Raw genomic sequence first — 24,517 nt, 5'->3', positions numbered from 1 at the left:
CTGTGCTGCTGTGCTGGAGAATTGAAACGAACCTTGTAATTGGCTCACTTTCACACTCATGGTCCTTACTGTAGTGACTGTAATGAGGTCAGCCAGCTAGACCTCATACAATATGGCCAGGAGAAAGTGAAGACTGCAGATGCTGGCGATCGGAGTCAAATAGTATGGCGCTGGAAAAGCACAGCAGGTCAGGCAGCATCTGAGCAGCAGGAGAGTTGATGTTTCGGCATATGTTCTTAAGGAATGTGTCCCCAAGTGGGCCTGGTAACTCCCCTGGTCCAATCAGGGAGACCTAGCTGGCATAAAAGGGCAAAAGTCAGGGATATTGACCACTGAATTCCTCACTCATTGAGAAGCAGTGCTTTTGTCAAAGGCTATGCATTTGTAAATAAAGGGTGATTGGTGATGGGATGACAGATTCTGAAGGGTTAATTCATTCGTAGCCTCCATCATGGTTCACAAATTGCTCTAAACTCAAACTGTGCCAAAAGATGAAAAGTCCTAGGCAAAGTCACATATGGGTTGGAGTGCATTTCAGAAAGCTGAAAAGTGCACAGGTTGGGTTTTCCTGAGCCCAAAATAAAATCTGGCTAATATCTGTCACTACAATAAAGTGCTTTCATGAAGTTCCCAGTATCTGTTATCTCATGGGCTGTACAGTGACTTTTTCATCAAATTCTTTTCCATTTTCTACAGTGAGACTGTGATAATTTATCCTGAGTACATTCACATTGCATCCAAACATTCCTGTGTCTTCTCCTCTGGACACTATCCGATGTCACATGAAGCCATGCTATTAAGCAGTCTTTTTCACCGGCAAGGTCCCTGCCTTATGCAGCTGCAGTCCTTATGGCTCTCATAGAGGGAGAGGTCTAGAATTTTGCCCCAGCTCTGATGAAGGGAAGGTGATATATTCCCAAGACAGAATAGTGTGTGACATAAAGATGGTGGAGATCAGTGTGTTTTTCCCTAACTGTCCACATTGCTGACATCAAGACCTCAGTCCTCCCGAATTTCAAACACTATCTATACTAACTATATTTTTTTCAACCTGAATAACTTTCACTTAGTTCAATTAACTCCTTCTGTTGTCAAACTTTTTGCTACTCCAGAACTACCCATAAATTTTAGGATGACCGCAAGCTTATTGCCTCTTTTATCGTCATCTTCTAATGACTGGTGTGGATTTCTTTTGTTTTCAATACTGAGATTAGCTTCACCTTCTATTATACACCATGGAATTCTCCCCTTACTCCAAAATATTCCAGCAGTTTTGCCAAACTATCTGTTGTTTTTGAGGGTCAGCTTCATCTCTTCTAAGACAAAATCTGACCCACTCAACATCTTTTTTAACCTTGTGCTTGCAGATATCACCACCTGCTTCTCCCTAGTATGGTCCGTGTTTTCCAACTACTTCATCATATCCTCTTCAAAAGCCCATTCCAATCCTCTCCCCATTGACCCAATTTCCACGGTGTTAGTTTCAAACTACTTGACTTATAATGCCTGTAAATCTCTTAAAAATTACATGTTCCTCTATTTCCACAATATTCTCCAGTCTCTTAACATAGCTAGCAATCTCTTCTCTTTAGCTAGATCACTCAACTCTCTGTGTTCTGCTCCACCGTCAATGACCAGACCATCATCTGTGTCTCTAATACATCTGAATTTTCTCTCATCAACACTTTGTTTGGATCAATCTCTCTCATGTTCAAAATTAATGATGATGAAAATCTGAAATGAAGATGGAATACACTGGTTAAATTCAAGCAACAATTGATGAGGGAACTTTAATCAGTTAAAGTTTTGAGCAAAAAGGTTATATGCCTGAAATGTCAAATGGTTTGTGTCCTCTAAATAGATGCTGCATGCTTGAATGTTGGTCTCCAGTGTCTTTATCTTTGCTACTCCTTAAAACTTACCAAATTGACCTTTCTATTCCTTAATCCAGTCGTTGCTTGGATCTGATTATTTTTCCATACTGTGAAATGTTGGGATGTTTTGCTACGCCACATGTGTTCATAATGGGTAAGCTGCAGCATTGTTGGTGGCTGTTAAACCTACCTAGCAACAGAAGAAACTTCAAGTGTAAAGCTTTACAGAAAAACAGTTTTTGAAAGCAGTAACTTTAGTCATTTCCCCTCCCCCCACCTTGTCTCAGTCCCAACCCTCGAACTCAGCATCACCTTCCTAACCTGCAATCTTCTTCCTGACCTCTCCGCCCTGTCACCCTCACCTTAACCTCCTTCCACCTACCGCATTTCCAACACCCCTCCCCCAAGTCCCTCCTCCCTACCTTTTATCTTAGCCTGCTTGGCACACTCTCCTCATTCCTGAAGAAGGGCTCATGCCCGAAATGTCGATTCTCCTACTCCTTGGATGCTGCCTGACCTGCTGCGCTTTTCCAGCAACACATTGTCAGCAGTAATTTTAGTCAGTCGTGCTTATTTTCTTTTCTAAAAGTAGTTCTTTTCCACTTTACAATTAATGTACATTTAAATTTGATGGAAAAAGACCTATTTTGCCAATGCTTTTGGTTTTACTCACCAGGTAATTCACAAGAAATACAAAGTAAAAGAAAAACATTTCTATTTTATGAGTGGAGAGTATTGATTAATTGGCAAATGTACTCTAATTGACAGAGGCAGAACCATGGAGAATGCAGTAGTTAATGATAACTGACAGTTAACTGCAAAATTTTATTTACATTGAGGAGTGACCAGAGAACGCCTATGACTTTTTAAAAATTGATTTTTGTATAGTTTTGATGTGGAACTATCAGAATCTGCTTTATTACTGCAAGATGCATGAAGGGCAGTCAATTATATTGTCCCAGGAGACTTTTCATTGGAATTAATTACTTTATTCATTTGTGGGGTATTGGTTTTAAGCATATTTGTTGTGTTACACCAGGAAAGCATTCTGGAAATATAAGCAAAGAAATGCACACTGTAAGTAATACATAATCTAATCCAAATATACTTAAAGAACTGAAGGAGATAATTAAAGTATTGTGTTTCACTGCACAGAGGAAGGTCAAGATTATATGATTGTCAGATTAAGGGTTAATCAAATCAGCGTGAAACTATAATTTAGTTTAGGGATTCTGAATTAGATTGGTGCTGGAAAAGCACAGCAGTTCAGACAGCATCCAAGGAGCAGGAAAATCAACGTTTCGGGCAAAAGCGCTTCGTCAGTATTCCTATGAAGGACTTCTGCCCATAACGTTGATTTTCCTGCTCCTTGGATGCTGTCTGAACTGCTGTGCTTTTCCAGCACCACTCTAATCCAGAATCTGGTTTCCAGCATCTGCAGTCGTTGTTACCTATAATTTAGTTTAGTTTACAAAGCTTTGAATTTGATTCATATTTTTATATTTTGTTATAAATTCCCATTATTTACATTAAGAATAGAAACTCCATACAGACATAGTTAGTAGTATTTTGCTTGTAATTATATTATTGCTCCTCCACAGCAGACAGGTGTAATTGCAGCATGAGCTTTTAAACGGGCAAGTTACCTTTATGGCTCAGTGTTTATAATGAGGGGATAATTTAACAACATATGTGTGTGGAAGATTTTTAACATCTTGGAGATTTGTGTTTTGGTCGAAGGTTTCTAAACATAAGCTTAGAGATGTACAAACAAATCTGTCATATAAAGCATGTCTTAAACAATTTGAGAAATATCCATCCTTCTTTTCAAACTATCAACCATTTAGTCTTGGTTTCTAAAATTGAGTGTGTTTTATTTTTGTGAAAATCTGTGCTAACTTATAATAATATTATTTGATTGTCTCCTTCCTGAGTTAGGGGAATCTATGCAGACATGAGAAAGACCAGCCAGCTGAAGACTTACCATTTTGAGTGTCCATGTTGGGACGAATGTAACTGGGGGACTTCCTGTCTGGTTCTTGTATGTTTTTCAGGAATCAACATCTTACACAATGTTGCAATGTCTGTAGCTTCAAATTTAAAGATGGAGTCTAAACTGGTTCTGTAACATTTAGTTCAATTTTACCAACAACAGCTTCTCTTTTGTGATACATTTTAATATAAAAATTTGTCCCAAGAGTTATGGAAGCAAAAAATGGCATCAAGTCATTATTCAGGGGACCAGAGGCTTGGTTACAACATTGGGATTTAAGGAGCACCTGAAAGAACATTGAGGCTGGAAAGTAGGAGCGAATTCCAAGCTTGGGGCCAAGGCAAATGAAGGAGTAGCCACCACTAGTTAAAACCAGGGAGTCTCAGAGGCCAGAATTAGAGGAGCGGAGATGGGACGTGGGACCAGAGGAGATTACAGAGGTAGGGAGGAGCAAGGCTATGAGGAATTTGAAAACAAGAATAAGCATTTTAAAATCAAAATGTTGCCTAACTGAGCACCATTGTAAGTTACTGAGTACAGGTGACTTGATGCGAGTTATAACATGGGCAACAGAATTTGGAATGATTTTAAATGTTACCAGTGTTCTTCCCTCCCTTTCTCAGAGATATAATCTCATGGAGAATTGGACATCATTGATGTAATTGAATGGCCTTGATATTGACTTTGCAATAGCTTCAGAGTGAAATCTACTTGTACCCTCATTAAAGCTCCAAACGGCAGCAATTTCAGCATTCATTCTAGTGAGTGCCTTGTACTTTTTGAATCAATTGGTGATAGTTTGGCCTTTCCTTATGATTTGGTTGAGTTGCTGCTCGGAACTGAACTACTGGTCTTGAGTTCAATGCTCTTCTCATTCTTCCTTCAGCCATTCACACGATGACCTTTTTTAAAGTATGCTTCAATTGTTTAGTTTCAAATGCTACCTCCAACATAGAGAGATTTCCTAGGACTTTGCGCAGGGACTAAGTTCACTCGCTTACAGTCTTGTAAATCTATATTGTTCTTGGCTTTAGACTTCTATCAAACCCAAATGTGAAAACTGCAACTAAGTAGAAGCAGACCTCTTTCCTTAAAAAAAGCTTAAGATCTTCAAAACTGCATCAGCATAGATTAACATGCAAGTTATGAAAAGGGCACCAGGTGACCTTTAAGCCCTTGGCTGCCCTTTTGTAAATGTAGTCATTGGTAATTAATTAGTGCCTTGCCTAAAAATAACCATCCAAGTTTATGCAGTGAGAAGATATTCTGGATTATAAGTATAAGCAAACCAGGCATGCTGTTGACACTGACACAGTACTAGTGTATGCCTTTTTTTGATTGCATGCTGTTCTGGTAGTTGTTCAGCGCATTGATATTCTGTACTAACATTTGAATACGTCTATGCTGTTGCTATTTGCAAGTACGGTAATGTTAGAGAGAGTTCACGGTTTCTGCTGAGCAATTTATGTTAATTACGGTAGACATTTGCAGGAACAAGAAGCAAATGCAGTCCAAGCAAATTAATTGTCCTGTGATCATGAGAAACATTTGGAGAAGGAATATGAAAGATGGGGTATTTAAAACTTCTAGTGATGCAGTGAGGTGCTTTATACATGAACTGCTATTTGGATGTCTGTATAAACTAATTTATTCAGCACAATGCTGTACTAAATTATATGAATTCAACAAAAACTTGGCCTGCACGGTGAGTATACACAGGTTGCAGTTTTGATAACTAAGATTTGAAACAAGTGAACTTTGGGCAAAGAGGAACCCACTATCCTGTGAAAGAGGCCTACTGAATTCGGAGTAAAGATAACTGAAATTTAAAAAGTGAAATAGAAAGAACAGAGTTAAAAACATAATGGTTTATATGTTGGAGAAATTAACACAAATATCACTTAATTCAAACAAAAACAGAAATTGCTGGAAAAGCTCAGCAGGTCTGGCAGCATCTATGGAGAGAAATCAGAGTTAACATTTCAGGTCTGGTGAGCTTTTCCCGCACCTTCTGTTTTTGTTTCTGATTTAGTGTCTGCACCTAACCTGATACTGCTTGATCTAAAACTTGCATACATAAGGAAACTTCCTGCTTGTGATTTAAAATGTTTTCATGAGAAAAGGTGAACTTGCAGCAAATCTCTGGATATTCCTGAGACTACCCAGGGCAATCCAGTTAGCCAACAGAAAACTTCAGAATCAATATTTCTAATAACTAATTAATTAATTAATATGTTTTTATGTCAGATATCTTTTCATTTCCATAATAGGTGAGCACAATTTAAAGGTCAGCAGCAAATATATACTTACTCCCATGTACTATTCCAGATTCTCAGCTGAGAAGAATACATCTAGAAATATTATCCCTAACTTAACCAATTAATTGTTTGTTTCTGTCTTTCGGTCCTACCATCCAAATCCATCTGCAGTAACGTATCCAGCTGAATGGTAAATACTTCAGATGCAACTACCAATCAAACATCCCACTTAAAAAAGATTCACAAGATATTAATTACATCAGATGTTTACCGCAGTCACTTTGAATCATCTATGATTGCAGGAACCGTATACTTAACTAGGCAGCATCTGGGACACTAATACTTAAGATGTATTTATATGTGGCAGGTATTAGCATCTTTTATTTGACAGAAACAAACTACAAATGCAGATTAGTAGCTACTATTATTTTGAGTATCGAATCTAGCTCACATTTGCCTCTGAGGCAAAGGTTGTATGTTCAAATGCCATTCCAGAGAGCTGAGTACATAATCTGGCTAGAGGGAGGGTAGCACTGTTTGAGGTACTGTTGTACAGATGAAGGATCAAACTGAAACAGGGCATGTTCTATTGGGTGGAGGGTCAGCAGAATAGATAGTAATGAGTAGAAAATGGAGAGGAGGGCTTAAATGATGCCAGAGTCTACCAAAGGTGGAACATGGTGTTTCATAAGGATTGTTGCTGGGATCACTGTTGTTAACTATTTGAAGTAGGAAATCCGAACAATAATTCTGGAATTTACATGCTATCATTAATGCAGAGGAATATTGACGAAACTCAAGAAGACATTAATATACTTGATGGATGGATATCTAACAAGTGAATTAACTTCTAGATATATAATTGTGTAGTAGAATAATTTGGTAGGAAAAATAAAGAAACTACATTCTCCTTAGAAATGAAGGACAAGATTTTAACTTCACCAAAATCCATCCATTGTTAATATTGGGCCCCGAGCCTCTAAAAAGGGATAGCAAAGTTGAGGAACTCAGTAGAATTGACACAAATCACCACTAAAAGCAACAATGTAGGTTAATATAGTCTTTCGAACAGCAAACAATATACTAGGATTCATTTTGGAAAGGATAAATTGAAAATGCAGAGAAATGATGTTAAACCTGTGTAGAACTTGGGTTAAACCGCACTTGGAGTACTATGAATAATCTTTAGTCTCCATATTATATAAATGTCATGGAAGCCCCGCAGATATGCCAGAAAGAACTAGAATAATACAGAACTAAGAAGTTATATCCACAGAGAAGAGCATTCTATCCATTCTTTCAGAGAACTTTATTTTCATTATCAGACCCTCACCATCTTGCTTAAAATTATCTTGCATGATTAACTTTCTTCAGTTCTGACTAAAGGTAATTCAGCTGAAAGTTATCTCTAGTTCTTTCTCTACAGATGCTGGGTGACATGTTGAGTGTTTTCACGCTGATTTATTGTCGTTTCAAAATTTCAACATCCACAATACGATGATTTTGTATTCATTGTTTTTAATATCTTCATGCAGCTGATGTTAGGTCAGTTGGTCTATTATTTCTTGGTTTACCTATCTTGTCTATCTCAATATTAGTATAACATTAGAACTCTCCAGCATCACTTGTCCATCCAGTGTGGATTGCAAGATTGTGACTAATTCCGCTAATTTCTCTACCTTTGCTTCTTTGTCTCCTAGACTGTATTCTATCTGGACCTGGCAAATTACCAACATTCAACAATGCTTATCTTTTTAGTATGTCTCTCTAATTATTATAAGATCAGACTTTGTGCAAAAGTAGTCCATTCAACCCATTGGATCTTTCCACTGTTCAATGCGATCGTAGCTGATTTGATAATCTTCAGCTCCCCTTTCTTATCGTATCCCCATAACCCTTGATTCCCTTAATAACTTAAAAATTATCCTGCTCACAGACTGCTCTTTTTTACTGTATTATTCATGTCATTTGGATAGATCCAAAGTACTCATTAGTACTTCTACCATTTCCTCTTACTCAGAATGAAAATTTCCCTATGGTAAAGTTTGAACTTTGCTTCCTCTTTTTTTCCTCCAGTAGTGAGCATTTCAATTTCCCCTTTTACTTTCTATCATCTTCCTGATCATTAACCAACACCTGCTCCTCATATTTGCTTCGAGTCTCCTTTTTCCATTTTGTTTGAATTTTTATTGCTTATCATCCAGGACGCATGAGCTTTGGATGCTCAACCTTTTACTTTCAAAGGAATATCCCATTTTGTACCTAAACTGCTTCTCTCCTGAGTCTGTTACTGCTTGTCCCTGCCATCACATTTGCCAATCTATCTATATTAGGCTCCTTCTTAAATCTCTGAAGTCAGTTCTCTACAGATGATCACTATTATTAATATTTTCTGATTTCTTTCTATAATTACTTTCAATTTAAAAGTTTTGTGGTCACTGTTAGCTAAAATGATGTCCAATGATAATACATTCCACTTGCCCAGAACCAGATCCAACATGGTTTGTCAGACTGAAGACATCCATCCGTACCTCTGGGCCAGAGGATCCAGGTTCAAATCTCACCTATCCTGAAGGTGTGTCAAAACATGTCTGAAAAAAATGATTAAAAATAATCCTAATTTCTTCTTCACTACCCATGGCACTGTTTCTCCCAATCTATAATTAAAGTTTGTCTTCATTCGCTTATGAGTCATGAGCATCACTGGTTGGCCAGCATTCATCGTCTGCTCCTTGTCCTTGTGACGGTGGTGGTGAGCTGCCTTCTTGAACTGATTTAGTCCATGTTCCTAATATCACCTCTGTGGAGGTCATTATGTTATACTAGATTCAGACAGGATTCAAGTCCCACTCCAGAGCTTGATGGCCAAAGAATGTGCATTCATAACATGGTCAAATAGCTTTATTGTCAGTTTGTAAATCCTTCTACTACACACCAGTGGTAATCAACAAGACAGTGAAAGATTCTTCGGCAGTCACATGACTGAAAGAAATGGGAACATTTTCCTTCACTATCTTGTTGCTCTAGGTTATAACTTGCAAGTAAAAAGAAATGCATGTATCCACAGCAACCCTGAAGGAATTGTATTGCATCATCACCAACATCATTCTGTCACATTTTATTGCATCTCTTCCAAAACCGCAATCTCTTTCATCATGTGATCATGAACATGTGGTCCAAGAGCCTTCCTTTGTTCGTTTTTCTCAATCATTCTTGAATACCTGGTAAGCAGGAATATCGAGAACCCATTCTTCGCTGTCTTTGAGCTACATCGCTGATAAAGCAAACATGTCATTGTCCTGTGTAGAAATGTGAACCTGCACCTCACCGAGCATTTGTTACCCTGTAGATACTGATGTAGATACAAATTTATCACTTTTGCTATTTTTGTCAATCAACTTTCTGCAATATTTTTTAGATATTTTAATTATATTGTTGGTTTTTCACTGTCCTATTACTAATTTTCATTCTTCTCTGCTGTTTCTATTTCCCTTTCCACCCCTACCTCCATGAACAGTGATATTTAACTTCACAGCTAATACAGATATAGTCTGCTCATCTTGTACGTATGTCCTGCAGAACTTGTCCCAAATCGGTGAGAATCTTAAACACTCTACTCTGTATCATTTCCCCAAACATCTGTTCCCTTGTACAATCATCCTCATCCAGACCCACTAGCATGGCCTGGGAGTAATCCTGTGATTGTGAAATAATTTCTTTATATATAGTTTTCTTTCCTCTAGTTCTTGAAACTCTGCCTTGAAGGACATCGTCATTTTTTTGCCTCTTGTCATTGGTTCCAGTGTGGCCCATATTTCTGGCTACGGCTCAAATTTGTGTCAAGTATCCAGCACCTGTTCGGATATATCCTTAACTGTGACCCTAGGCAGACAGTATAGTATTTGAGAATCATGATAGCTGTTGGAGAATCGCATCTGTTTGACTCAAATATTGAACCTTGATGACCACTGTATGTCTACTCGTTTACCTCTCTGCGCAGTCAAATCTCCTGTGGTGCTAGGGATTTGATTTTTTATTGTATTCCTCCGTGAGTAGCCACCCCACCCAGTGCTTAAAATTGAAATACAATGGGTGCTATTGGTTTGGGGATTTCTCTTTAATTGTTGCTTCAGGATAATCTTGCTGTAACACTCCCATAGAATGGGAGCAGGCTTTTTGTTCACCAATGCATTGTCTTTTCTTTCTTTCCCCTAGGTACTGTAGCTTTCTATAGCAAATACACATGCAGATTGCCATCAATGGCTGAGTATGCAACTGCAGGGCTGTCCTAGTTTTGGGCTTTAGAAAGCAAACATGATATGCATTTATGCAGCATCTTTCCAGGATGTCCCAAATGATATGATGTTGAAGTAGTCAATGTTAGAATTCAGGGAGATACTCCCATAGATCGTCTGTCCAGTGAAATCACTCACTGAAATGGCCTGGCAAACCACTCAGTTATACTTAGTCCCCTCATGGTTTCTTATACAAGAACAAAACTCATCAGACCATCCTCTATCAAAACAGACATGGGATTCAGACATTAAAAAAAGCACAAACAGTCTGTCAGCGTTGCACATTCCTCCTCGCTAAAAAGAGGGATGTGTATATAATTGCATGAGGTGTTTGAACAGACTAATCAAGTAACAGTCTCACAGAACCATATTTTCTAGGCAATGACCCAGATCCATCCATCATGATTCCAGGGTATGTCCTGTCACTCTTTTGACACAGACCCCAGAGGTAGCAGCACCGTTGTACACCGTTTGGAGGGAGTTGTCCTTGGGGGTCCTCCAACTTTGATTCAAAACCTCATAAAATCTTACGACATCAGGTTGAACCTGATGCAAGGAAACCTCCTGTTTATTTCCATCCACTTCCCTCCAACAGCTGATGAATCAGTACTGCTCTGTATTGAACACTTGGAAAATGCACTGCAGGGCAGGGGCACAGTATGATCTCCTAAGCAAACGATTTCAAGTCCGTTATCACCAATGGCAGTATCACTACTGTCAGAGGAAATATTTGACAGTCTGCTTTTTCAGTAAGGGGTGAGAAAATCAACACCAAGGAAAAATCAATTTGACCATGATCTCTCCAATCTACATGTCACAGATGCACCTACCTATGAAAATATTAGCAATTGCAGAATTATATTCGACCACCACATTAGCTTTGTATAAACTAATGGTCCAATGTATTTCTGGTGCTACTCTCCTTATGCTGAAGCCTAGAAAACAACCGTTATTCAGTGAGGTGTGTGGAACTGCATGCAACAGGCACAGAGTAACAGAAACAGACTGGAGTTTATAAGATTGTGGGGTGACCTGGTTGGAGTAAGTGAGATGCTGAATGGTCCTGATGAGGTGTGTGTGGAAAGAATGTTTCTCGTTGTAGGTCAGTCCAGAGGGGGCACTGTTTCAAATTAGGATCTCGCCCTTGTATGACAGAGCTGAGAAGAAATGGTTTCTCTCAGAAGGGGGTGTGACTCTGGAGCTCCCCTCATTTATCAGGGATGGAGGTGGAGGGCATTAAGTGTTTTTAAGACAGCAGGAGATAGATTTTTGAGAGGCAGGAGAATTGAAGGTAACTAGGGTAAACTGAAATCTGGAATTTGAAACACAAACCACGATCTCATTAAATGGTGGAGCAGGCACAAGGGGCTGAATGGTCTACTTCTGCTTCAAATTCATATTTTCATTACAAAAAGTGTGATGGCCTGGTGGATCTGTAACACAGGATTTCATGCATGCGAAACAACAGGAGCAGAGTTATCTGCACAGACCTAAGCAATTCCACAACCAACAGATCTGATCTAAGCTCTGCTGTTCAGTCATATTCAGTCATGAATGACACTGAGTAAATAAACAATAAACCAGAAGAGAAGGTTGTTCCCTGGACCTTCCCCATTCTCAGTGATTGCAAAAGCCATAACATAAGTATAAAAAGTAATGCTGAAGCATTTGCAATCATCCTCTGAGATCCTTTACCACCATAAGGTCAGTCTCCAGCTAACGCCTAGCAACTTCAAGGAGTCATTCAGGGCATTGGATAAAGCAAAAGCTATGGTCCCTGATGACATCCTGACTGGAATGGTGGAGAGTAGTTTCTGCAGAACTGGAATCACAGAATCCCTATAGTCTTGTAGCTGGCCAATCCACCCATGGAGTGCACACCACTCTTCTAAAGAATATCCCCCCAAACACCCTATCCCATTAACCCTACATTTCCCATGGCTAATTCAAGTAGCCTGCAGATTATGAGGCAATTTAATATGGCGAATCCACTTAACCTACGTATCTTTTCGATTGTGGGAACACCCAGAGGAAACCCACACAGACATGGACAGAATCTGTAAACTCCATACAAACAATCGTCCAAGGGTGAAATTGAACCCAGATCCCTAGCACTGTGAGGCAGCAGTACTAACCACTGAGCCACCATTTCACCCAACTAGGTACAAATATTATAAGAGAACTGGTGTTTGGAAGCAGTAACAGAGGCTGATGAGGGTAATGCAATTTTTATGGTGTACATGATCTTTTAAAAGACATTTGATACACTGGCTGCAAAACAGACTTGTGAGCAAAGTGTCAGTAGCAATGTGGTTAAAAAAAATGTGGCTGAGTGGTAGGAAACAGACAGAAATGGTTAATTAATTTTTTTTCCAGACTGGAGCAAGATTTATAGTGGAGCATCCCAAGGTCAGTTGGAATTTTCTTTCTAATATATTAATCACCTTGGTGTACGTAAAGCAATTTCAAAGATTGCAAGTAGTTCAAAATTGTGCAAGTGTTGTAAACTGAGAGGAGAATAGTGTAGAACTGAAAATGATGATATGCAAATAGGTGGAATGGGCAGGTAGATGGCAGTTGGAGTTCAATGCAGAAACATATGAGATGATATATTTTGAAGAAACTTAGAGAGTTGGTATAAAATAGGTTCAACTCTAAAGGGGATGCAGGAACAGAGCAATGTGGGTGTAAATGTGGATAATATCATTAAAGGTGACTGGCAGTGGCAAGAGCAGTTAATAAGGCATGTTGAATCCTAGACTTTATGAATAGGGGCAGAGAGAACAAGAGCAAGGAAGTTATGCTGAACTTGTATAAAACACTAGTAATGCCTCAGCTAGAATACTGTGGGTGCCACACTTCAGGAAGTGCATTGGAGAGAGTGCAAAAGAGAATTACAAGATGGTTCCAGGGATGAACAATTTCAAGTTAAGAGGAGATTTGATAGAAGGTTTCAAAACCATGAGAGATTTAGATTGAATAGAAACAGTTTCTCCCTGTTTACTCTAAGAGGAACAGGAATGAAAGGCACAGATTTAAAGCAATTTGAAAAAGAAGCATATGTGCTGTGAAAAATAACTTCCCACCACAAGTGGTTAGGGTCTGGAATGCACTACCTGGAGGTGTGTTGGAGGGACATTCAATCAATGCATTTAAGAGAGTATTTGATTATTAATATGTTAGTGGATGGGTAAAGGCGATGAATGGCTTTGTGTCAGATCTCATTATAGCTTTAGTAGATGAGATGGGAGTGACTGCCTTTGACATAAAGTCAGTGTTTGACTAAGTGTGGTAATTGATGACAATGGGAACCAAGTATGAAGGGATTTTCCACTTCTATCTGGTTCAAAAAAAGATGCTAGTGGTTGGTGGATACCAATCATCTCAGCCCTGAGGCATTACTGTATATCCTAAATGAAGTGTCCTAGGCCCAACCATCTTCAGTAGCTTCATCAATGACTTTTCTGCCACCCTAAGTTAGAAATGAGGTTGTTGTTAATGATTGGACAGTTATCATTATTTCCATTTTGACTCCTCTGATATTGAAGCATTTGTGTCCATATACAGTAAGATCTGGGCAGTATTCAAGCTTGAACTGTTGAGTGGCAAGTAACAGTTGCACCATACCAAGTCATGCCAAGCAATGACTACCTCCAACAAGAGAGAGTCTAACAATATCCACCTAAAATTCAGTGACATTGCAATCACTGAATCCCCCATTGTCAACATCCTTGGGATTATCATTTACTAGAAACTTAACCAGACCAGTCACATAAATACCATGGCAACAAGAGTAGGTAAGAGGCTGTTTATTCTGAGGTGAGTACCTCAGTTCCAAACTCCCCAAAGCCTTTTCACCATCTACAAAGCACAAGTCTATATTCTGTGTTTCTGAATAACATGTTTCCTCTGGAGGGGAGTATTGAACTTGTGGACATAGTTACAGAATAAGGGGATACCATTTAAAATTGAACCACGAATAAATTTCTTCTCTGAGAGTAGTGAATGTCTGAGGTTAACTCACTGCCGGTATTTTAAGAGGAGATAGGTAACTGTCAATTCCTGATATTTCAAAAATCTATGAGGAGCTGGCACAAGAAGGGAGTTGATGCCCCAGCAGATCTTAGAGAATACTGGAGCAAGCTGAAGGGGCTGAATGGCCTATGGCTGCTCTTATCTCCTATGTTCTTGTGGACACAATTAGATCATGCACAATCTTTTTGAATAATTAGGTAGAATCAGTGGGCTGAATGTTCTATTCCTGCTCCTGATTCTTATGGTCCATCCAGCTACCAGGGTAAGCATATGGTTCCACTGTAGTGGTCTTTCCTGAGCCTCCCACAGAATGGGATCACTGTTGTGGCAAGGGAGCTATTTCCCCAAATTTGCATGAAATGAATCAGATTGCATAATTCAGACTTCACATTAAGGCTTTGCATTTAAAAAGAGGTCACATGCAGCACTGGGCGTTGACCCTTTACATGCAAAATCCAGTATTGTAGAAATATAAACTCAAAAATAACAACAATAACAGGACAGCATGGTGGCTCAGTGGTTAGCGCTGCTGCCTTACAGCACCAGGGATCCATATTCGATTCCACCCCGGGCGACTGTTTGCATGTTCTCCCTGTGTATGGATTTCTTCCGGGTGCTCTCGTTTCCTCCCACAGTCCAAAGATGTGCAGGTTAGGTGGATTGACCAAACTAAATTGCCTATAGTGTCCAGGGATGTGTAGCCTGATGTATTAGCCAGAGGAATGCAGGGTTACAGGGATAGGGTAGGGGGTGGTTCTTAGGGTTGGTGTGGAGTCGATGGTGCATATGGCCTGTTTCCACAATAGGGATTCTATGATGATTCTATGAACCCTTGCGAAAAGCAAAATCAAAGTTCTTTGAGCATTGGTTTTGTACAATGGGGACTTTATTTTGATGGATCATTTTCAGATGAGATGTCACAGACCAGTTGATGCTCATGGGATGCAGAACAGCACAGTGTATGTTCAGTATTCCTCTATTGTTTTTGCCCCAATCTCCCATGAAAGATTTCCTTTCTGTGGAACCTCTCTTGGGTGCATTGGTCTTTAGACCACCTGCTCGCTTCAGCAGAGCTTGTTTTGATAACCAGCTAGTTCTCTGAAATGCAATGGCTGTATGCTTGACAGAATTAATTTGTAACATTCACAGAACCACTGTCCACAGGGACACACATGTTTGTCATGACAGTGATGAATTATTTGCTTTACGGCTATGTGATGTGAAAACCTGTAGTTTGCTTTTATTAAATTCGCTGCAGAGAATGATTGTCTGTATTCAATTTGTTCAATTATTATAATTATATGATGGAAAACTGAGCCCATTGCAAGAAGCAAGTCACTGCCAAGTCAGAAAATGCTACACCACATTCTGATTTGATTACATAGTAGCCTATTATTGGACTGTGACATTATACAGAAATGGGGATCCTTTCTGTTTCAAATTTTAGAAACTGTACACACTTAATCTCTTAAGTCTGGTTAAACAGTTTCTCATTTCCGACCTTAAATATAATGGATAGTCACAAAAAAACACTTGGATTTATGTAACACCATTAATGTAGGAGAATTTTCCAAGGCACTTCACTTGGGAGTAATCAGACAAAAATTGACACCACATCAAGGGATGATTGCTTTCAGGATGTGATCATCAAAACAGTAGGTTTGAAGGAACATTTTGGACAGAGAGAGATTTAGGGAGGAAATTCCTTAAGTTGGGCATAGACAGCTGAAATCAAGAACGATTTGGAGGTGCCAGTGTTGAACTGGGGTGGACAAAGTTAAAAATCACACAATATCAGGTTATAGTCCAACACTAACTTTCGACCAAAGGCTTGTACTCCAAATAAACCCATTGGACTATAACTTGGTGCTGTGTGATTTTTAACTTTGAAACCAAGAACAGAGAATTGCATTGGACGATCAGCAATGATCACATTGAATGATGAAGCAACCTCAAAAGGGCTGAATTGCCTATTCCTACATTCTATGTAAGATGTTTCCACTAGTGAAGAAATCTCTGTGGGTGGCCTGGTGGCTCAGTGGTTAGTATGCTGCCTCACTGTGCCAGGAAACTGGGTTCGATTCCAGGCTTGGGTGACCTTCTGTGTGGAATTTACATACTCTCCCCGTGTCTGCGTGGGTTTCCTCTGGGTGCTCCAGTTTTCTCCCAAAGATGTGCTGGTTAGATGGACTGGCTGTGCTAAATGGGGTGGGTTTGGGTAGGATGCTCTTTGGAGAATTGCTGTGGACTTGATGGGCTGAATGGCCTCTTTCTACACTGTAGGGATCCTATGAACTGATTCTTTGAAAATTGCCAGTGCTAGAAGAGTTGTTGTGAGGGAATGCATAACCGACCAGATTTGGTGGAATGCAGAGTTCTTGAAGGATTGTAGGTACTGAAGGAGGTTGCAGAGTGGGCTTTGGAGTGTGTTGAGCATGAAGACACAAATATTTTAATCCAAATGTTAGTGGACTGTATGCCAAAGTAGGCCTATAAGCTGCAACCCCATAAACCGGATTGTTGTGAATTAGAATATAGGCAAAGGGGTTTGGATCAACTCAAGTTTATGGACATTGAATGATAGTCTGGCCTGGAAACAATTGCATTTATGGAGTGTAGGTAAAATAATAAGAAGGAAGGTACTTTCAGCAGCAGTGGGGCAGAAGCTATGTAGAAATGGGTGAATTATGGAGATAAAGTTAGGTGTTGTAGATGGAGAGAGAGAATGAGGTTGGAAGTCTAGCTTTGAACCTCATACGATGGGAGAAATCTGATTTAATCTCTTTACAATTACAATGAAGGAACGAATGGAATGGAATTTGTGATGCCACCAAATGATCTTCTTGATGGCTAGTTGACGAAATGTACAGATTAATCAAAACTAGATTATTGGATAAGCAACCTGATCGTATTAAGGTATTTGGAGGGGAGGGGGTGGATTGAGCGGTGAATTAGTGCATTCTACATACATGAGAACTCATTTATCATGTCATCAGATCACTTCACAGAGAGACAGTTTGTAAAGTGGGTGACCAAGGATAGAATGGAGTGTCTTGTTTAGATGGCATGGCTAGTGATCCACTGGAGATTCAAAATGGATTTTTTTATTCATTAGTAGTGGCCAACATTACTGCCCATCCTTAATAGGGTAGAGGGTAGTTAATAGTCAAAAAGCGTGGTGCTGGAAAAGCACAGCAGGTCAGGCAGCATCCGAGGAGCAGGAGGGACTTATGCCCTAAATGTCAACTCCCCTGCTCCTCGGATGCTGCCTGATGTGCTGCTGTGCTTTTCCAGCACCACACATTTTGACACTGATTTCCAGTATCTGTAGTCCTCACTTTCTCCCAGAGGGTAGTTCATTGCTGTGGGTCTGGAATCACATGTAGACCAGATAAGAATGGAAGTTTCCTTCCCTAAAGGACATTAATGAACACCAGATGAGTTTTTTTTTCCTAACAACCATTTCAGGGTCAACATTAAAGCCTTAATTCCAAAGTGTTTTTAAATTGAATTCAAATTCCATCAGCTGCCATGTCAGAATTCAAACCTAGGTATCCAGAACATTACCTGGGTCTATGGATGGAGAGCCTAGCGATGGACCATTTGGCCACCACTTCTCCTTTCATGAATGTTGGCCAGAGGTACGGCAAAAATGAATGATTGATCCCTTGGAAGGACCTCATGATGAACCCACTTCTGGGTTGAGCACACTGTCCTGAAGTCATTCATCCACTCTCCTGATTGAGATCCTATCAACAAAACAACTTATATTCAGTAGTGCAGTTAGCATCCCAAGGTACTTCACAAAAAAACAAAATGACACTGAACTGCAGAAGGACAGTGCAAGTCACAGATATCAGTCCATCTGAGCCACTCAGATTATTGTCTTGTTACTTCTTGTTATCCATCACTCTATTACTGTACCAATTAAACTATCTGATTTCTTCACATCATCATTAACTTGTAATTAATCATATCAAGTTGTAGTGTGATCCTTTGACATATCAATTTATTGGATATATTAAACAGGTTGATTAACATAGTTGAAATACAGCAATTTATTGGCCAGACAAAAGTATCAATTCATTCTCTCCCTTCTATGCTTCTTTATCCCATTGTGTATGTTATTACACAATTCTGGAAGATTTGTGGTTCCTGGCTCAGAAGTAGGGGCACTACCACAGCACCGTTAGAGCCCAGTAGGCACAGGTTTTATTTGGCTTCATTGCCAACATACTGTTTTCCATATTGGCAGTGTGTATCATTGGGCTGTTCAATTGTTGGCTGCACGCAACATAATGAGTAAGAAAAGGCAGACTAGTCTTTGAGGAGGGCTCCATGTTCATGGTGGCAAGAGTTTCATGGCTAGAAACTTTATAGTCCTGAATACCACCACCACCACCACACCCTGGGAAAGATAAAATCCCAGGGCTAATGAGGGATTAATGTACTCTGGATTTGCTCTCAGGACAAGTCCAGGAGATCATATTGCAATCACTGTGTAATCATCTACCTTTTTTTAACGATGCGACCTGTACCCCTCATCTGGACAGATGCAGCTCCCTCTTGAGTCTGAGAACCCACCACATGTACTAGATTCACACCCTTTTTTATGGGGTATATATTTACTTTCAGTCTACATCATCAATGATCAAACGAGCCTACCCAGTTGTCTCCTCGCTAATCACACAGACAACCATCATTTGTGGCAAGGCTTACACCAGACTATGAGCTACAAAGTCGAATAGAATTGTGTGCAACAATACACCTTAACCCAATAGGCTCAATGCTTTTTATGCTGGGTTTGTCCAAGGTCAGTGAAATGATATCAGCTTTCCCAACAGCCTCAGCTGGACCTGTACACATGGTCACACTGCACACGTTAGATTGGCCTTTTTGAGATGAATCTACGGAAAGCGATCTGCCTAGATGGAGTCCCTGGCCGTGCACTCAAATCCTGTGTTGACCAGCTGGCGGGAGTATTCGGAGACATCTTTACCTCTACTTATTACAATCTGAAGTCCCCATCTGCTTCAAGAAGACCACCGTCATCCCGGTGCCAAAGAAAAATCATGCAGCATGCCTCAATGACTGCCATCTGATGGCTCTGACCTCCATCATTATGAAGAGCTTTGAGAGGTAAGTCATGGCTCACATCAACTCCAGCTTACCAAAGTACCTTGATCCTTTGCAATCCACCTACCAGGGCACAGATCCACAGCAGATACCATCTCCCTGGCTCTACGTTCATCTCTGGAACATCTGGATAATAAGGATACCCATGACAGGTTCCTACTTACTGACTTAAGTTCCACCTTCAACAGCATAATTCCAAACAAACTCATTTCTAAACTCCGAGACCTAGCTCTCAGCTTCCCCTCTCTAACTGGATCCTTGACTTTCTGAACCATAGACTGTAATAGGCGACAATAACTCCTCCAACCATAATCCTCAATATCCATGCCCCTCAAGGCCTCGTGTTCAGCCCCATACTGTACTAATACACTAGTGACTATGTGGCCAAATTCTGCCAACTCCACTTACAAGTTTGTTGACGATACCACTGTTGTAGGTCAGATTTCAAACAACGAGACAGAATACAAAAAAAGAGATTGAGTGCTTAGCGGCATTGTGTAAAGACAACAATCTCTCCATCAACATCAGTAACATGAAGGAGCTGGTGATCAATGGTGTTGAAGTCAAGATGGTCAAGAGCGTCATGTTCCTGGCAGTGATGATTACCAACAATCTGTCTTAGTCCATCCACATGGAACACACAACAAAGCACAAGAAAACTCAAGAATGCCTCAATTTCCTCTGGAGGCTAAGGAGATTCAGCATGTCCACAAAGAGTGTTATCAGTTTTTATAGATACAGCATAGAGGGCATTCTACCCGGCTGCATCACAGTATAGTATGGCAACTCCTCTTCTCAAGAAACTACAGAGGGTTGTGAACATCGCCAAGTTCCTCACACAAACCAGCCTTCCATCCATTGACTCCATTTACTCTTCCTGTTGCCTCAGGAAAGCAACCAACATAATCAAAGACCCTTCCCACTCTGGTTACACTCTCTTCCACCCTCTTCCATCAGGCAGAAGATATAAATGTTTGAATACCATAACAGAAGAAGGTGTTCTTCAATTATATGTACTTTTGAATGGACCTCTCAAATGTTTCTGATTCTGATCTGTTTCTCTATGCCTTCTCTGCAGCTGTAACATTATATTCTGCAATCCATTCTGCTTCCCTGATGCATGGTATGATCATACCTCTACAGTGTGCAAAACAACCCTTTTCACTGTATCTTGGTACGTGACAATAGTAAATCAAACCAAAGAAAGCTGCTCCAAACTGGCCTATCTGAGATCAGCTGACTGGAGTTGGCATGTTCCAAGTTTCAAATGCCACCTCTATTGACCTTTTCCATTAGTCTTTGTGTAATCATCCCAAGGTTTTGTTCTTCTACATATTGGCTCTTGTTTATCAATGGGGTTTACGTTTTCACAAACATAGAATTCCAGAATCATTACGGTGCAGAAGGAGACCATATACCCCTCATGCCTGCCCTGACTCTACTAGCTAGTCTGGTTCTATTACCTGGGACCAATCTCCTGCTCATATCCTTGCACATTCTTATTATCTCAAGAATCATTCTTTTGCCCTCTTGAATGCCTCAGTTTTACCTGCCTCCACCAGATTTCCAGGGAGTGCATTCAATACCCTAGCAACTTGCAGTGTGAAAAAGATATTTCTCACATAATCCTTGCTCCATTTGCACATTACTTTACATCTATGTCTACATGTTCTTGTTTCTTTTACAAGCAGAAATAGCTTTACCATGCCTATTCTGCCTGGCCACTCATGACTTTGAAAGTCTCAATCAGACCTTCTCTCATACTCTTCTCTCCAAGGAGAACAGTCCCAACTTCTTCAATCCATCCTCATCACTGAAGTTCTTCATTCCTGTGTCTGCACTTTCTCCAATACATCCTTCCTATAATGTGGGACCCAGAACTGTACACAGTACCCCAGTTGAGGTCTAACAAGTGCCTGGTACAGATTCAATATCATCTCCTTGCTCTTGTACTCCATGTCCCTGTTAATAAAGCCAAAAACAGTGTGATTTATTAACTGCTCTCTCAACCTGTCCTGACACCTTCAATGATCTGTGCACATATATACCTAGGCACCTCTGTTCCTGCGTAACCTATTTTATATTGCTTTTCAACATTCTTTAACCAAAGTGCATCACCTTGCCCTTCTCTTCATTGAACCTCAGCTGCCAATTATCTTCCCACTCCACCAACTTGTCAATGTGTTTGGAATTCCACACTGTCCTCTTCACAGTTCACAATTCTTCCAAGTTTAGTGTCATCTGCAAATCTGGAAATTGTCCCCTGCACACCAAGATCAAGATCGTGAATATATGTTAGGAAAGGCAAGGATTGTGGCATTTGGGATGTTATGACTGTGCAGTCTTCAGGTAGTCCAACTGATTGGGTGCTGGTGGTGTTGATTGCCTACCTTGATAGGTGAGTCACTGTCGCTGGATTGGATTCTTCAGTGAGGGACTTGGTGGGATTGGGATCAAGCTAATCCCACCTCCAGGAATGGGGCAATGCCTGTTGGGTGTATCCACAGATCTGGATGGATATTAAACATCCCTCAGTCTGGTTGATATTGTAGGAATGGCTGCATTCCGCCAGGCAGGAGAGGAATGAGGTAAGGGCTAGGATAATTTAGATTAGATTAGATTACTTACGGTGTGGAAACAGGCCCTTCGGCCCAACAAGTCCACACCGACCCGCCGAAGCGCAACCCACCCATACCCCTACATTTACCCCCTACCTAACACTACGGGCAATTTAGCATGGCCAATTCACCTGACCCGCACATCTTTGGACTGTGGGAGGAAACCGGAGCACCCGGAGGAAACCCACGCAGACACGGGGAGAACGTGCAAACTCCACACAGTCAGTTGCCTGAGGCGGGAATTGAACCCGGGTCTCTATTGTGCCCAGAAGTTATACCTCACGCCTGAGTATACCTCTGGATTGGAAAACCTGTCTGTCATCCAGAATGGCTGGTGTGGGGATGGGTGTGCAAGGAAGTACCTATCTAATTCCAGTTGCTCGAGTACAGGGGACTAACTTTGCAATCATTTTATCTTGGGAAGTCAGAATTGGGCTTTACTGAAGGAATCTGCAAAATGTCTGAAAGAATTAATTTGAGTGCATTCACTATTTGGAAATGGTTGTGTGTTTCTACTTCATGTGATTTCTGACTATTTGTCATAAGCCTTACACTGCTCCAGCGATTAATTCCAGTGTTGATAGAACACAGAATTCATAACATACTTGCCTGTATACATTTTCACTGAGCTAGGATTTGCCAAAAGTTCCAGTGCACCAATCCATATATGGGCTACTTGGTACAATTGGAATGCAGACTGTTTCATCAGCATCGAGTTTCCTACAAAGAAAAAATGTTTTTTTTATGCTTTGGCATTCATCCTTGATGTTATAATTCATGGTATTTTCTTATTCACAACTTCACAGTCTAAAACTTGAAATAGGCTTGCGTATAGGGAGACAACAACTACAGGATAAAAATACATATGACAGTTTAGCACTGCAATAACCTTCTTCTCTTTATTATAGGTGCAATCCTAAACCAGGGTCCTATCCCACACAAACCTATTACTTTCCTCCAACCACTGATTCCCAGCACTACCAATATTCAAAGGTATATTGGTCTGGACCTGAGCATCAGCACAATCCTAGTTATGGTTTTGAATATGTTCCTAGACTTAAATATGATGCTGGACATGGACAGAACTATAATCTTGGCTCCACATCTGGACTAGGACACAACCATTATGTTGGATGCACAGCTGGGCATGGACACAGCCCTGATCTTGGACGCACACCTGGGCATGGGCCCCGCCCTGATCTTGGACGCACACCTGGGCATGGGCACAGCCCTGATCTTGGATGCACACCTGGGGAAGGGCACGGTAATGATCTTGGATGCACAACTCGGCATGGGCATAGCCATAATCTTACACATAATCCTGGACATGCACATACGTGTGATCATAAAAGTGATTATCAATATGCTGCCAAGGTTTTGTGTAATTCACCTGGGCTCCAGCACAGTGACGATCAGACCCCAGCTGTTAGAAAAGACCTTGAAGATTCCTGTTCTGTGGTCATGAACTAGGTCTTACCCTTTGGTCCTGAGTTGGAGCAGACCTCTGCAAAACGGAGAGTTCATGCCACCATCACGGAGTCAACACTCAATGCCAAAGATGCCTTTGTTTTAAAATTATTATTTGAATTTCCACTTGTCAGATAATAGAAATGCAAAATTTTCCAAATGCTGGTTCAAGCCAAAGCGAAAGTAGAAAAGTGTGTATTGATTCATAGTGAGTCATATCATTGGCATCAAATTCAGTGCAAAAATCTTGCTTTTTTTTCTAGATTGCATCTTCTGGTTATTTTAACAGTCATTAATTATTTCTTGTTTGTACCTGTATTCTAATTATCACTATTAGCACAGATTGGAACATTGTTTTCTGTTTGCAAAGTACCATAAAGTTTTTATCTTGTCTTAATACTGGCTTAATGTCCATTCAGTCTGCACTGGCAATGCCAACGCACCAACATTAGCTAAGCTAGGATATCAGAGCAATTGAAATGGTTCAATTTATACTTGATAAATGTGTTAATTAAGAATTGACAGTTGATGGGTCAAGATATCTGAAGGACATACCTCCAACTAAACTAGTCTTGAGTTTGAGTCTTAGAACCTCTATGGGAAACAATTTTGAGAGTTTTGTTAACTGGGCAGGCTATTACATAGAGTCATGAGATGTACAGCACAGTAACAGACCCTTCGGTCCAACTCGTCCATGCCGACCAGATATCCCAACCTAATCTAGTTCCACTTGCCAGCACCCAGCCCATATCCCTCCCTTCCTGTTCATATACCCATGCAGATGCCTTTTAAATGTTGCAATTGTACCACTTCCACCACTTCCTCTGGCAGCTCATTCCAT

General features: G+C 40.4%; 1 protein-coding gene across 2 annotated transcripts in view; it reads left to right on the top strand.

Moving 5' to 3' along the window:
• rhbdd2 (rhomboid domain containing 2) overlaps window positions 1-24,073 on the top strand; it is a 55,159-nt gene extending 31,086 nt beyond the window's left edge. For both annotated transcript variants that reach the window (XM_060848262.1, XM_060848263.1), the window contains one exon: window positions 23,118-24,073. In XM_060848262.1, coding sequence (XP_060704245.1) covers window positions 23,118-23,679 — 562 coding nt within the window. In that variant the 3' untranslated portion in view covers window positions 23,680-24,073. The remainder of the gene's footprint in view (window positions 1-23,117) is intronic.
• The last annotated feature ends 444 nt before the right edge of the window (window positions 24,074-24,517 follow it).

The sequence above is a fragment of the Hemiscyllium ocellatum genome, chromosome 31, assembly GCF_020745735.1.
Source record: "Hemiscyllium ocellatum isolate sHemOce1 chromosome 31, sHemOce1.pat.X.cur, whole genome shotgun sequence".
Classification (NCBI taxonomy): Eukaryota; Metazoa; Chordata; class Chondrichthyes; order Orectolobiformes; family Hemiscylliidae; genus Hemiscyllium; species Hemiscyllium ocellatum.
Note: the sequence above shows the minus strand (reverse complement) of the source record. Positions and strands in the feature narration are given on the sequence as shown.